Genomic DNA, 12577 nt, shown 5'->3' on the forward strand with positions numbered 1-12577 from the left:
ACAAGTTAGGGAACTTATTTTAAAAAGAATAATTTATACTGCAAAATGGAAGAAATACGAGGAACGTCTCTTCTGATCAAAACCTGAATTTTAATTACTTTGCTGTGATACCTATGTGATCTGTTTCTCATTTGATAGGTGAAATATAAGCAAGGTTTTGAGGACACAAAGTCTCACTTCCACCTGCCTCTGGATATGATCCACTTGGTGCATGCCAGGAGAGCCCAGTCGCTGGTCAGTGAGCAGGAGTACAGGCAGCTGCTCCACCAGTACACGGCTCTGACTGACGACGTGAGGCTGCGCTGCGCCAGGAACGCCCACAGACTGCAGAGTGAGGTGACTGCAAAGTGTCCCAGGGATATTGCCCCGCTGGTTCTGGTGCAAGACAGTTCTGCTCCAACTCGTGACAGCTGGCAGCGTGTGTTTGAGCAGCAGCTGAGGGATAAACAAGGGCTGTTCCCCCTTGATTACGTGTAGGAACGAGACATTTATCTTACTGGGCAGTGGAATAAATTGTGTGATCACACTACACCAAGAGATAAAGGCCAGTAGTCTTTGATGATTGGGTAGAGAAGGATTTGCAAGTGAGGATGATTGGACAGTTGGTTAAAATACCCATTTTAATGCAAACCCATTTCCAACTGGTCTTAACAACTTGGTTTGGATCTGGGTGAAATTTCTTGTGTACTTTGACAAGAAAGATTTGATTTGTAAGACACTTCTAAACTCTGTCCCAAGACACATCCACTGAAATTCTAAGGATGAGCTTAACTCCCTACATAGCCTTGAATAAAATTAACTAAATAATTTTATTTAGTTAATAAAATATTAACTAATATTTTAGTCTATAGGCAGAGCCTTGAGCAAAGGGCTATTCATAGATCATATTGCCCCTGCAGACCTCAGGAGGGGCTGTATCTTAAAAACATACCTGGCCACAAAATGCTACTGTATATCACCTTAACACTTACAGCCAACAGACTTAGAGATAACAGAATGTGTCCAAACAAGTGTAATCCTAATTTGGGTGAAACACACATAATCAGAGATTGTGAGGCAGGTTTCATCCATCCTACTCCTCATCCTTCTCATTATCAAATGAAATAATATTGTTGTTATGTATTTATCAGGAACCTTTTTCTAACTTTTGAGAAATTAATATTTACAGGGAGTCACTGCTAGGTTTGGTAGTCTAGAAAATATTTTAATGAAGTGTATGCAGTGGTTCAGTGCTATTTTTCCTTAGTGTTCCTTGCTTATATTAGGACCATTCAGAACCGTTAAAAATCAAGGCTAGTTTGTCTGCAGTTTCTCTTACTTAAAAGAGAAAGAAAAAACCATGTTTTCTTATGTTTTTATAAACTGGTCTTATTTTATGTATATTTATAAATCAGCAACATCTACCTGTGATTTATGTATTATATATGAAGAAAATTCATGTACCTAAAAAAGGTTTTTTCAAGGTTACAAATGGAAGACAGAAGCTGAAGCAGCATTTGGTGTTCATGAGGGTCAGTAGTCCTCAGAATCCTGCATCTGTGCTGTAGATCTGTCAGGGCTGTATTCACACAGACACATTCATAAACATAACAAGATCTTAGGGCAATGTGTACAAACTCTCTGTGGTAGATACTAATTTTAATGGAGTTATTGCATATTTTTGGGTGAATAAATATAGGGCATCTCAAAAGCAAACTCATAATTACTTCTGCTTGGTTTTCCTTAGAATTTATATCGCTCTGACATGAACTTTATGCGAGGCGTTGGATGTATTACCCCAGGGGCCCTGGAGATTGAAGGAAAGAAGAAAGCTTCTGAACTCATCAGCGAGGTAACAAAAGAGGGTTTTGATTTCTCCACTACGAACAAGAGTTTGCCAGATGTCTTTCTATTAGACTGGGCTGGCAAAGTGGCTCACTGGATAATGCCACACTCCCTCCCCTGCTTTTGAGCATTCCACTCGTGTCCTAACTGCAGATGGGTGAGCCTGATAGAGTTTTAGGCTTTGCAAACTTTGCTAATTTATTTTGCAAATCTTTTCTCCCGTGTTTCAGACCCAGGAGGTATTTATTTTGTGTTATTTATTTAGGAATTTAAATGGGCTTTTTCAACTAAAAATAAAGCTATGCCTATCTATAATAAGTACCTTGTACTATTCCTCCAAAATAAGAATGAGCTGTGCACTGCCCAGAATATTACAGAGTCCTCATCTCTACTCCTGTTTTACAGTCAGTCTGTTTTTCACCTGCTGCTTTTGTGTGCTGTTGTTTTTCTCCCTCTGTAACTGGACTTTTATTTCCTCTGTCATGTTCGCTTCATACAGTCTCTCCTAGTTTCAAATCTTGCATCTTTTGCTCATATTCACATAGATGTGAAACAAGGAAAAGTAGGAGTTGTGTTCTAGGGAACAAATGATCTTGAAGTTGTTTTGTTCACGGTTCTGACGTTGGGCCACAGGCCAGGTGAAACCTTTTTTCCTCACAAAAAAAAAAAAAAAAAAAATCCAGTGGGTTTGTGCAGCTCCTTCTCTCTCTGGACTGGATTGCCTTTGCTGTAATTCCACTACCCTGGGTTAATAACACCAAGGGATGAAATAATCTCATTACTGTTTTCAGCATATACAGCGTGGCAGCACTTTTCTTTCATGTCTTATTCCTTATTTACTTTTCATTTTCCCTGTGAGACTTGCAGGCACCTAACTCAGAATAGCAAAAGGTAAATTAGTCTGAGGATCAGTAGACAAACTAGAGTTTTAAGCACAAAAAGCAGTACTCGACCACTAGAACTGGAAAAAAATCCCTTATCTGACAAGGCAATTTACTTATTCTGCTCATTTGTCTTTGTGTGTGAACTCAGAGTAAATATCGTCAGCAGCCACATTCCTTCAAGTACACATCGGTGACAGACTCTCCTGGCCTCCTTCATGCAAAATTCAGCAATATGATTGCTAATGAGGTAGGCTCTCCTAACGTGAATCAGAAAATATGCTTTTCAAAATGCAGCAAGCTGGGGATGGAGTTGGGAAAGAGACAACCCTGTTCTGAAAGCTAAATGCATCAAAAAAAACGAAAGCATCACTGATTTGTGCTTTTTCACAGTTAGATCACTCTTTTTTTTTTTTTTTTCCCAAACATTTAATGCCATTTTCAAGTCAATCTCTTTCAAAAAGCTCACATAGTATCCATACAACCGAGTTCCATTATCAAGTTTTTTGCATGAAACAGAGACTCAAAAATCAGGACTGTGGGGTGTTCTAGAGGGAGCTCATTTGCATACTATGATCCACTTTTGAGGGCTTCTCAAAGACCCTTTTCTTTTTTAGAAAAGAATCATTTTTCTAAATCCTGAAGAAACAAGACAAAACCTATAGAAAAGTTATCAAAATCATATATAATAACTTGAAGAAAAAATTCAAGCTCGAAAATATGCCCAGTCTACCAGAAATGCTTGCCTTTTTATTTCACACACATTCATGATGCCCTTGATATTCTTAGGTCTACTTTTGCCCTGCTGGGAACATAACAATGCAAGGCTGAGAATGTAGCCATCATATATTTATAAAAATTAATGTAAATGACCTTTATGCCCAGCAAAAGCCCCACATCTTTATGCCCAGAAAAAAGCTTTGCAATTTCAACGATATCCTCAGCTATTTTCAATGATGGCTGACTACAGTTGTCACAAACATTAACAACTTAAGTACTGCTGTTGTATTATTGAAACAAGAGAGAAAATTAATTTCTCTTGTCTCTTTGATCTCTTTCCTAGCGCCTGTATAAAGCAGCAGGAGAGGACAGTCGGCATCACTACACACCAACACTGGGTCTGCCAGAGTTTACACGGGCAAGAATAAATGCAGCCAACCTCAGTGATGTAAGAATTTGTTCAGTATTTCTTACAAATTATTTCAGATGCAGGATGAAATTGTGCAGTGGCAAGGAAGATGGATAAGTAGAGGAAATTTGAGGTCTATTCTATTTATGCTTTCCTTGATTTGATTATAATGATATTTATCTCCATTAGCATACATGCGGTTGTGAGTAAATTAAATCTACATAAAGAACGAGACATGTTTTGTCTGAGTTAGTAGGATTTCCCAAAGATAATTTAAAAAAAAAATCCTTTGATTATAAAGAATGAGACTGTAACACAGAATAACAAATGAAAGATGGTTCCTTTGTTTGTTCCTTTGTGCATTTAAAAGTAAAGCAGCAGTCTACATGTGCCTTTCCTACTTTAGGCAAAATACAGAGAATCTTGGCATAATCTACGTGCTCAAGGCTACAAGCTGACAATGGAAGCACTCCCGTTCCAGACTGCCAGGGCCTCCAGAGAAATTGCCAGTGATGTGAGTTGAATGATTCAACCTCCCTTCTTGCCTAATTTCTGTTAACTTCATGTAAAACAATGTCTAAAGCAGATTTTACTGAATTAAAGCAAGTCCATAACCATGTGAGACAAGTGTGAGACAGAATATATTACTTATGAATGAGATTCTTTGTGTGAATTAGGAAAAAAAAGAAGAGGAAGAATTGCTGCTAATCGGGAACCAAGCCAGGTTAAACATCTTCCAGTGGGAAATAGTAAATGAATTAAAGTATTTGCAAATAGAAAGAAAAGGAATTCTGCTCTTTTTCAGGCAGCTGGCTCCTCATATTATAAAGTGCCCACTAACTCTGTCCACTCTGTATTGAGCTGACTTTTGGAAGTATTTGGTATTTCCAAATTGAAATTAAGTCAGGAAAAGCTGAGGGTTCTTTGAATCTCCAAAACTCAGGAGTGCCCTGTCTGGTTAGGAAGTAAAAATCAGTGCAAATTCCTGTAAATATGTATCCCCTTAACTTTTAAAATAGAGGAAACAAGTCATCTTATCCTTATAAATATCCTGTCATTTGGATTGTTGTATGCAAAACACTCAGACATGATGGTACCCATTTCTCAGAAAGCCTAAGTTCATCCCTCCTTCACAAGATATTTAATAAATTCTAGGAAGATGGAAAAGGTCTTCATTTTGTGTAGTATTTAGTTGCATACTTTATCTCTAATGTGATAAAATATGAATATATTTCACATGTGTTTGTTTAATGAAGCAACCATTTCTAGTTGTAATTTATAATATATACTTAACTATATTTTGCAGAGTGCTTTTGGTTACAGCTTCAGATCTGCTCTAGAGGGTACAAGTCTGTAATAGAATTACATCCACTTACAACAGATCTGAATTTGGCCCTTCATCTTGGAAGCACTTTATAAACATTAGATGCTGTAATTTAATCCCCACAACTCTCTTGTGTGGTAGATAAGTGTTATTATCCCATTTCAACTACATTATGAACTCTTCAGGGCCCAGGCCTTCCCTTTAAAGTTCTAAGCACCCTGTTGATGCTGTATAAATAAGCATTATCATCATCATCACTATTTCACAGAGAGGATAAATGCAAGATCACAGGGAGAGTCATAGTCCCAGCTAAGATGAGAATGAGGGGTTGCTGGTTCTTATTCTTTCCAGGAAAACTGAATTTACTCTTTAAAATAGCTGGGTGGCATTTGCAAATCTGAAGGCTACAGAGTGCATTGTGTTTTGCTTTTGTGTAGATTTATTTTTCTTCTGTCTTTTGTTTGTTTCTCTCACATTCTCATTCCTAGTGATAGGAATAGAATTCTTAGAGAGATAATAGAAGTACATGATTTGAGGTTAAACATGATCAATGTTTTGGGCATATTCAGAAAATGCAATGAGGTGCACTCAACTTTAATGTTGCAGCTCCTGTGGTATTTAAATTTGAGAGCAATGAGAAATTCAAACAATTGCTTTCTACTGCTACATACCTTGACTGGTTTTACAGAAAACACAGATGTTTTAGTAATTTATCTTAAGTTATTTATCTGGAATAGCTCATCTAAGCTTGGCACATTTTCACTTTTACCCTTTTCCTAAATTTTTTAGTACCAGTATAAACACAATTTTGTAATGGAGAGAGGAAAATGCATTGGTGCCAGGAGTGTTCTGGATGATGCCAGGTTGCTGCACTGCTTGCACGCTGCCAAATTACAGAGTGAACAAGAGTATAAGAAGGGATCCCAAGATGTGTGGTCTCAGTTTCATCTGCCCATGGACATGGTCAATCTTGTCCACGCCAGGAAAGCCCAGGCCTTGGCAAGTGATCAAGATTACAGAAAGAGGCTCCATGAATTTACAGCACTCCCTGAAGACATGAAGATGAAGTGTGCCAAAAGAGCCCACATGCTGCAGAGTGAGGTAAAATCTTTCCTTTGGACCCTGCCAGCCTCAGTAGGTAGGCTGTACCAGTAGCTCGGGCTACTCCTGAGCCTGCCTAGAGAGGGACAGGATAGGATGTGAGGGAGAATCTCAGCCCTTGGCTCTTCCTTTAGAACCCCAAGTCAAGAGTCCAGACAAATGGTGATGATGGTTTTGCCTGATACCCTCACTGCCTAGTAGAGTAATGTACAGCACACATGAGTTAGTTGATTGTCATGTCCTTTTTACATATAGGGGAGAACAAAAATGAAAATTGGATGATTGGATTACAGTCACAGAGTGAGACACTATGACTCTGAAGTGAAGTCAGGATTGTTGAGATTCTGGGCACTTTACTGACTTTCACTTTTTATTGGGTCTGCCTGATTTTCTTTAATAGATTAGGAGCTAAAAGCAAGCCTTTAATGTGAGTAAAGAAAGAGTAATGTGTCCTCCTAGAAATGGGGTTAACGAGGAACCATGAACCAGATAAAATAATTAATATTCCTGACTTGTACTCACCTCATATAATTATTTCAAACGAGGTTCTTTTACGCCCAGTACAAACAGGTTATTACTTACTGCTTTGAGTCATACTAATTCACTCGTGGGGCCTTCTCTTGTAACTTGCATATGATACATTATTTAATTCCTGGTGGAACGAACAAATGCAAACAGTTTGGCTTTACGATCTGATATGTGCATGGCAAATGAAAAACCTCAAAATGTGAATATGAACCAGGGAGTTTTTTTAAAAAAAACCTTAATAGCTGTGGATACAAAACTGATAGTTAATGATATTCATTTTTAACAGCATCGCTATAAATCAGACCTGAACTTCATGAAAGGAGTTGGTTGGATGGCTCTGAGATCTCCGCAGATAGAAAGTGTAAAGAAGGCTGGAGAGCTCATCAGTGAGGTAACTGATAAATCTTTCATGGGATAGCAAGTCTGTAGGAATTGTTTACCATCAAGGCTCCTCGTTACATGACACTTACGAATGTAGCTTATCATTTCCTTTTGATGTGGGAGCCTGTTTATACAAGGTGTAAGTTACCAAGAAGCAGTATGGGAGACGCAAGTCCACTGTGTGACACCTGCTGAATATTTTCCATTCCAAATGAAACACAAGAGTATAAGCAAAACATGTAGCAATAAATAAATGCAGGAAACTCCATTATGAAATTCTAAGCAGGTGGTTATGGAAGTTGTATAGAAAGATACAGCACTGACAACCACAATGAAGGGGCATTTGCCTGCTCAGTATCATGCATTAATGGAGAAAAATTATGAGCTGTCAAAAGTGTAGTGTTCAAAAGCTTTTTGCATGTCAATTTTAGTGGGAAGTCTTTTGTGCACACACACACATAGACACACTCACAAAAAAGTTCTGTGCCTGATACAAAGGCATCCCCAGTCCCTAGCTGAAAGAGCAACTGAGACTAAAGCAGAACAGCGGCTTCAGGAAAGTGTCTTTTATGTTTTACCCCAGTTATCACACTCCTGGAATTGTCATGTATCATTAACAGAAACATCTCCTGTTTTTTTTCCTTTGTTTGTTTTTGTTGCCTCCTGCCCCTCTCAGGTAAAGTACCGTCAGAAGCCAGAAAGTCTGAAGTTCACTGCTGTGGCTGACTCTCCAAGTTTGATCCATGCCAAAAACAGCTACCTCCAGTGCAACGACGTAGGTTTCATTCTAATGTATAAGTGATCCTAACTTTTGCTGAACCATAATGCATAAAAGAATTGATCTTGACATTGCTTCCAGTATCACCTGCATTCAATGACTTTTGGCCCCACAGAGACTGTACAAGGCTGGAGGTTCTGAAGACAGGCACAGGTACACGCTGCCTCCCGATCATCCGGATTTTATCCGAGCCCGCCAGAATGCACTCTACATCAGTGATGTAAGTAAACCTTCTCCTTTGGGCAGCTGACTTGGTAAACTTCTTTGGGAATAAAAACTTTCATATATGTAGAAGCCAAGTTCTCTGAACCTGACCAGAACTAAAAGAAGCCAGAGGTAGTGAACAGCCAACATGTTGCTAGGTTTGGGCTGGAGGAATCGGGTAAAGTCTGCTAATTTTCCTTTTGAGCATTCATTTAATTTTCTGGGGAAGCAAGCTATTATTAAGAATTTCAAACCTTCATTATAGATATGATTAGTTACAAATTAAAATATTTTTGGCTTTGTTTGGGTGAGAGAGGAGGGAGACTTCTCTTTCCTCGACTATATATTCTACCTTTCTGAAGCTGCAACACCGTGTTGAAATGATCCCTTAAGCATAGTTGTCATCAATCTGGATGTAACTGAATCAGTGAGTGGAATTAGTTTAAAGAGAATTTGTTTCCACATTATCTCATACAGAGGAACTCAGTCTATTCCTAATGTCCTGTTCCCTGACTAAATAGCTGTTGTCTTTACCTGTAGGGTCAGAATGACCTTAGTTTGCTAGGAGCTTTGAGATAGGTGAAAGAAACAAGTAGAAATTACATTTTGAAGCAATAGAGGAAAATGTAAAAAGGCAAATATTATGTGCAAGGATTGCACACAAATGAAAGGTCATCCCTGCTAGCAGGGTGTACAGTGATGCTTACATTGCTTCTGCCCTAGCTGTCTTGCAGGATTTCTGGCATCTAAATTTACTTTCAAATTTATTACCACCTAGCACTACAGTCACCAGTGAAACAGAAGATTGTCTTGAAATGTGGATTTTGTGCTTCTTTTCCTACGGTCACAAACCCCAGAAGGGATGAATCAAAGACTGACAGAAAGCAAATGAATAAAATCAGAAAGGGACAGCCGAAAGTGTCAGCTAAGATACCATGGCTGTGTAGTAGGACCTGCAGACTGGGAGCTATTTTAAGAAAGCTACTAATAGAAGAAGAACCAAATCTAGAGCGATTTCTCTTCAGGATGTAAATGTGATTCACATCCTCAAAGTCACATTAGAACTGGCTGTTATTCCACATGAGTTAATGAAGCCACATGTGGCTGGGGATAGAGATGAGGATCATTTGAAAAGCTTGAAATAACTGGTATTGAAATTAGGATGCCAGGAAACCCAAGACACTGTGAGTGGATGCATCAAAAGAGAGAATAAGGGCAATATCAATGCAATATTGATGTGACTGATGCATCACAGTTTCTAATAGAAATTAAATCACATCAAAAACAACCACATTCAAGTACAAAAGGAAACCCTGGTGGCACTTTTCAGATGAGGCATTTTATCATTATGGTGAATAGAAAAGAAGTTGAAGTGCTATAGAACTGGATCAAAACCTTGGAGATAGTACTGATGACTCTTGATACAAATAAGCCCAGTAGGATAAAACATTTATTATTGCAGTTATGGGACTGCATTTAAGAAACTGCAGGGGGAAATGACTTTTTTTTTCTTTTCTTTTCAACACAGAAATTGTACAAAACATCTTGGGAACAGACAAGGGCATCTGGCTATGATTTTAGGATTGACGCCATTCCATTCCAGACAGCAAAGGCTTCAAGAGAGATTGCTAGTGATGTAAGAATTGTTCTGTTTCAAACACTTCCCAACGCTCTTCCCATGCCACCCCATCCTGTAAAAATGGGTGAAGTCTGACATGAGTGATCTTTGTTTTGGTGTGGAAAATTGGTGATCCAACGGAACAAAGCGCTGGTTAAGTGCAAAGTCTTCCAACTAAAGTCTGCCATTAGTAATGTCCAAAACCAGGCTGTTCTGTCTTATGTGCCAAGCGTTTTTCTTGAAAATAAGACATATTATGATTTAATCAAACAATATAGATACTAGGCTATGAATAGTTAAAGCATGATTTAGGATAAAGTGGGTTATCTTTGAACACAGAAGACCACAGCTGGCAAGAAAGTTAAAGATGGAGGAGCTTCATTGGTTGAGCTGTGTATTGTGTGTACCCAAGAGTGCAACAGTAGGAGGATCTCTGATGACTTTTGAGAGATGAGCATTTTGGGCCCCCTAAGTCTTTCCACTCCTTTAAAAATGATCACAAAAGTAATTCTTCTAAAGTGTCTTGTTAGATTAGGAGATGTGGTTTGATATCAAACAAACCCTTGGTCTTTGTGCACTACAGGAAACATGATTGATAGCCAGGGGAGGATAAGTTATTTCATAACAGAATTTGAAGGTAATTTGAATGTGAAAATGAGATTTTCCTCTGTACTTCCTGCAGTACAAATACAGAGAAGCCTTCCTGAGAGACAGAGGCCAGCAGATTGGATTCCTCAGTGCAAACGATGATCCCAAAATCAGACATGTCCTCAGAGTGGGGAAACTCCAGAGTGACCTCCAGTACAGAAGTGATTATGCCCTAAACATGGGACAGTTCCAGAGTCACCTCAACCAGCCAGGATTCCTCCATGCCAAGAGAAGCCAGCAGCTTGCAAGCAATGTTAACTACAGGCAGCCCTTGCACCAATACACTTGTGACCCTGAGCAGCTAAATGTGAAACATGCAAAGCAGGCCTACAAGCTGCAGAGTGATGTAAGTGTGGCTGAGCAACACTGTCTTTCCCTGAGCTGGGGGCTGTCTGTGCAATCTCCTTTGCAAACCTTACCTGCCTTGAAAGAAACACAGTCTGCTTGCTAAAAATGAATAATTTGTTTATTATTGACTCTACTGCTCCTTTATATGCTCTCTGATGAATACCCAGGGCATGTGATTTGGTTAGAGCTCAACAAAATAATACATCCTGGTGCATGTTTCATTCTCTCAGATAAAATACAAGTCTGACTTGAACTGGCTCAGAGGCATTGGCTGGACTCCCCCAGGCTCTCACAAAGTTGAAATGGCAAGAAGAGCTGCTGAGCTGGCATACCTTCAGGAAATGGGATTGCTGCAGGCTTCTACTCAGTACAGACCTGGAGCTGTAAGTAGAGCAAACCATCCTTCTCACAAATCCCAACAGCTCTGCTCCTTACCTGCACACATCCTGTCTAACACTTTTGAATGCTCCCTGGAGTCTACAGTTCTCCCTATTACCTGGACAGGATATGTGCACTTGCCTCATGAAGCTTTGTGCATTAGTGTGCATCTTAATTTGAAGGAACCATTGAAGGGAATTCAGCAGTGTCATGTCAGGATGTGTTTTCCCCAGCTTGTGGATGATGTCATATTTCCAAGTGTCCTAGTACGTCTGAGGAAAGCAGAAGCAGAGGTAGAAGGGACTCCCCATGCAAGTCCCATTCTCTTTTCCTAATTTAATCAGGAACCATGTGTTGCCATGTAATTCCATGTTGCCACGTAATCTCCACTGGCAGCCATATAGACAGGCTGAGTGTAGGCTCCTGACAGCGTAATATGTGCTGTGGGAGCTTTGTGCAAAGGGGCAATGCTCCAGCCACCTCTGCCTCTGTCCAGCTCAAGGTTAAAGATATTACAAGCAGGGATCTTCCAGGCTTTCTTTCTGTCACACTCCCAGTCTGCAGTGTCCCAGCACAAGAGAGCAGTCCAAGTCCATACAGGAATCTTGTAGCCCTTACAGTTAGGAAGCATTCAGCTACAATGAAAGAGAAGCACTGCACTTGAAATGCTTTGATCATTTAACTTTGGTAAGAAGTCAAACAATAATCCAGACCAAGAGAAACAGTACAAATCCATGATTTACATTCCCATCTGAAAAATTGCTTGTGAGTCTGTGGGCCCCAAGTTGGGCAACGCCCTGGGGGTTCCCCTGGCAGGGGAGTTCTGGAGCAGTTCTGTGTCAGGAACGAGAGATGCATTGAACATTTTTGGTCTTCAGCTTCTGTTTATTGTTATCAAAACTTCAGCACAGTGTCTGCACCAGACTCTGTGTGCAGGAAAAACAGCACAAAAATGGCTAACAATCTCTTGTTACAAGGCCTTTTAAGTCTAATCAAAAACTAAGCTACCCAATTAAGAAGTGGCACCTAAATTATTCTCCTTTCTAACCCAATAACTGACCCCTACAGACCCTCAATGTGGATTTTTCTGCCCAATTACAAGATACCACCCAAAACCAAGAAGAAAGAAGAAAGGAACTCAAGACAACACCCTATATCCTCCATCTTGAACCTATCTAGAACATACTAAAAATCCTAAAATCTAAATTTCTCACCCATGTGACATACTACACTACTCTCTACAATCTCTACAATCTATTTCACACTTTTGTGGTTTTTAGTTTACCTTGAGGCTTAGGAAGTTTTCTCCATGAATGAGGGTCAAAGTCAGTGCTCCCCTGGGGGTCAGGACACCCCAGAGCAGACAGAGAAATATTCCCGGTGCCCTGGGTTTCCACAGTTGCTCAGGAAATAAGTGAAAACTATGGTTGAGAAA

The 12577-nt window shown here is 39.6% G+C and overlaps 1 protein-coding gene across 4 annotated transcripts in view; it reads left to right on the plus strand.

Moving 5' to 3' along the window:
• NRAP (nebulin related anchoring protein) overlaps positions 1-12577 on the plus strand; it is a 47737-nt gene that overhangs the window by 34610 nt on the left and 550 nt on the right. For 3 of the 4 annotated variants that reach the window (XM_053949372.1, XM_053949374.1, XM_053949373.1), the window contains 12 exons: positions 139-336; positions 1727-1831; positions 2857-2955; positions 3769-3873; positions 4241-4348; positions 5948-6259; positions 7074-7178; positions 7845-7943; positions 8062-8166; positions 9679-9786; positions 10451-10762; positions 10995-12568. In XM_053949372.1, coding sequence (XP_053805347.1) covers positions 139-336; positions 1727-1831; positions 2857-2955; positions 3769-3873; positions 4241-4348; positions 5948-6259; positions 7074-7178; positions 7845-7943; positions 8062-8166; positions 9679-9786; positions 10451-10762; positions 10995-11477 — 2139 coding nt within the window. In that variant the 3' untranslated portion in view covers positions 11478-12568. Of the gene's footprint in view, positions 1-138; positions 337-1726; positions 1832-2856; positions 2956-3768; positions 3874-4240; positions 4349-5947; positions 6260-7073; positions 7179-7844; positions 7944-8061; positions 8167-9678; positions 9787-10450; positions 10763-10994; positions 12569-12577 lie in introns of those variants that run through there. The other variant, XM_053949375.1, reaches the window with a different exon arrangement.

This window comes from Vidua chalybeata, chromosome 8 (genome assembly GCF_026979565.1).
Source record: "Vidua chalybeata isolate OUT-0048 chromosome 8, bVidCha1 merged haplotype, whole genome shotgun sequence".
NCBI lineage: Eukaryota > Metazoa > Chordata > Aves > Passeriformes > Viduidae > Vidua > Vidua chalybeata.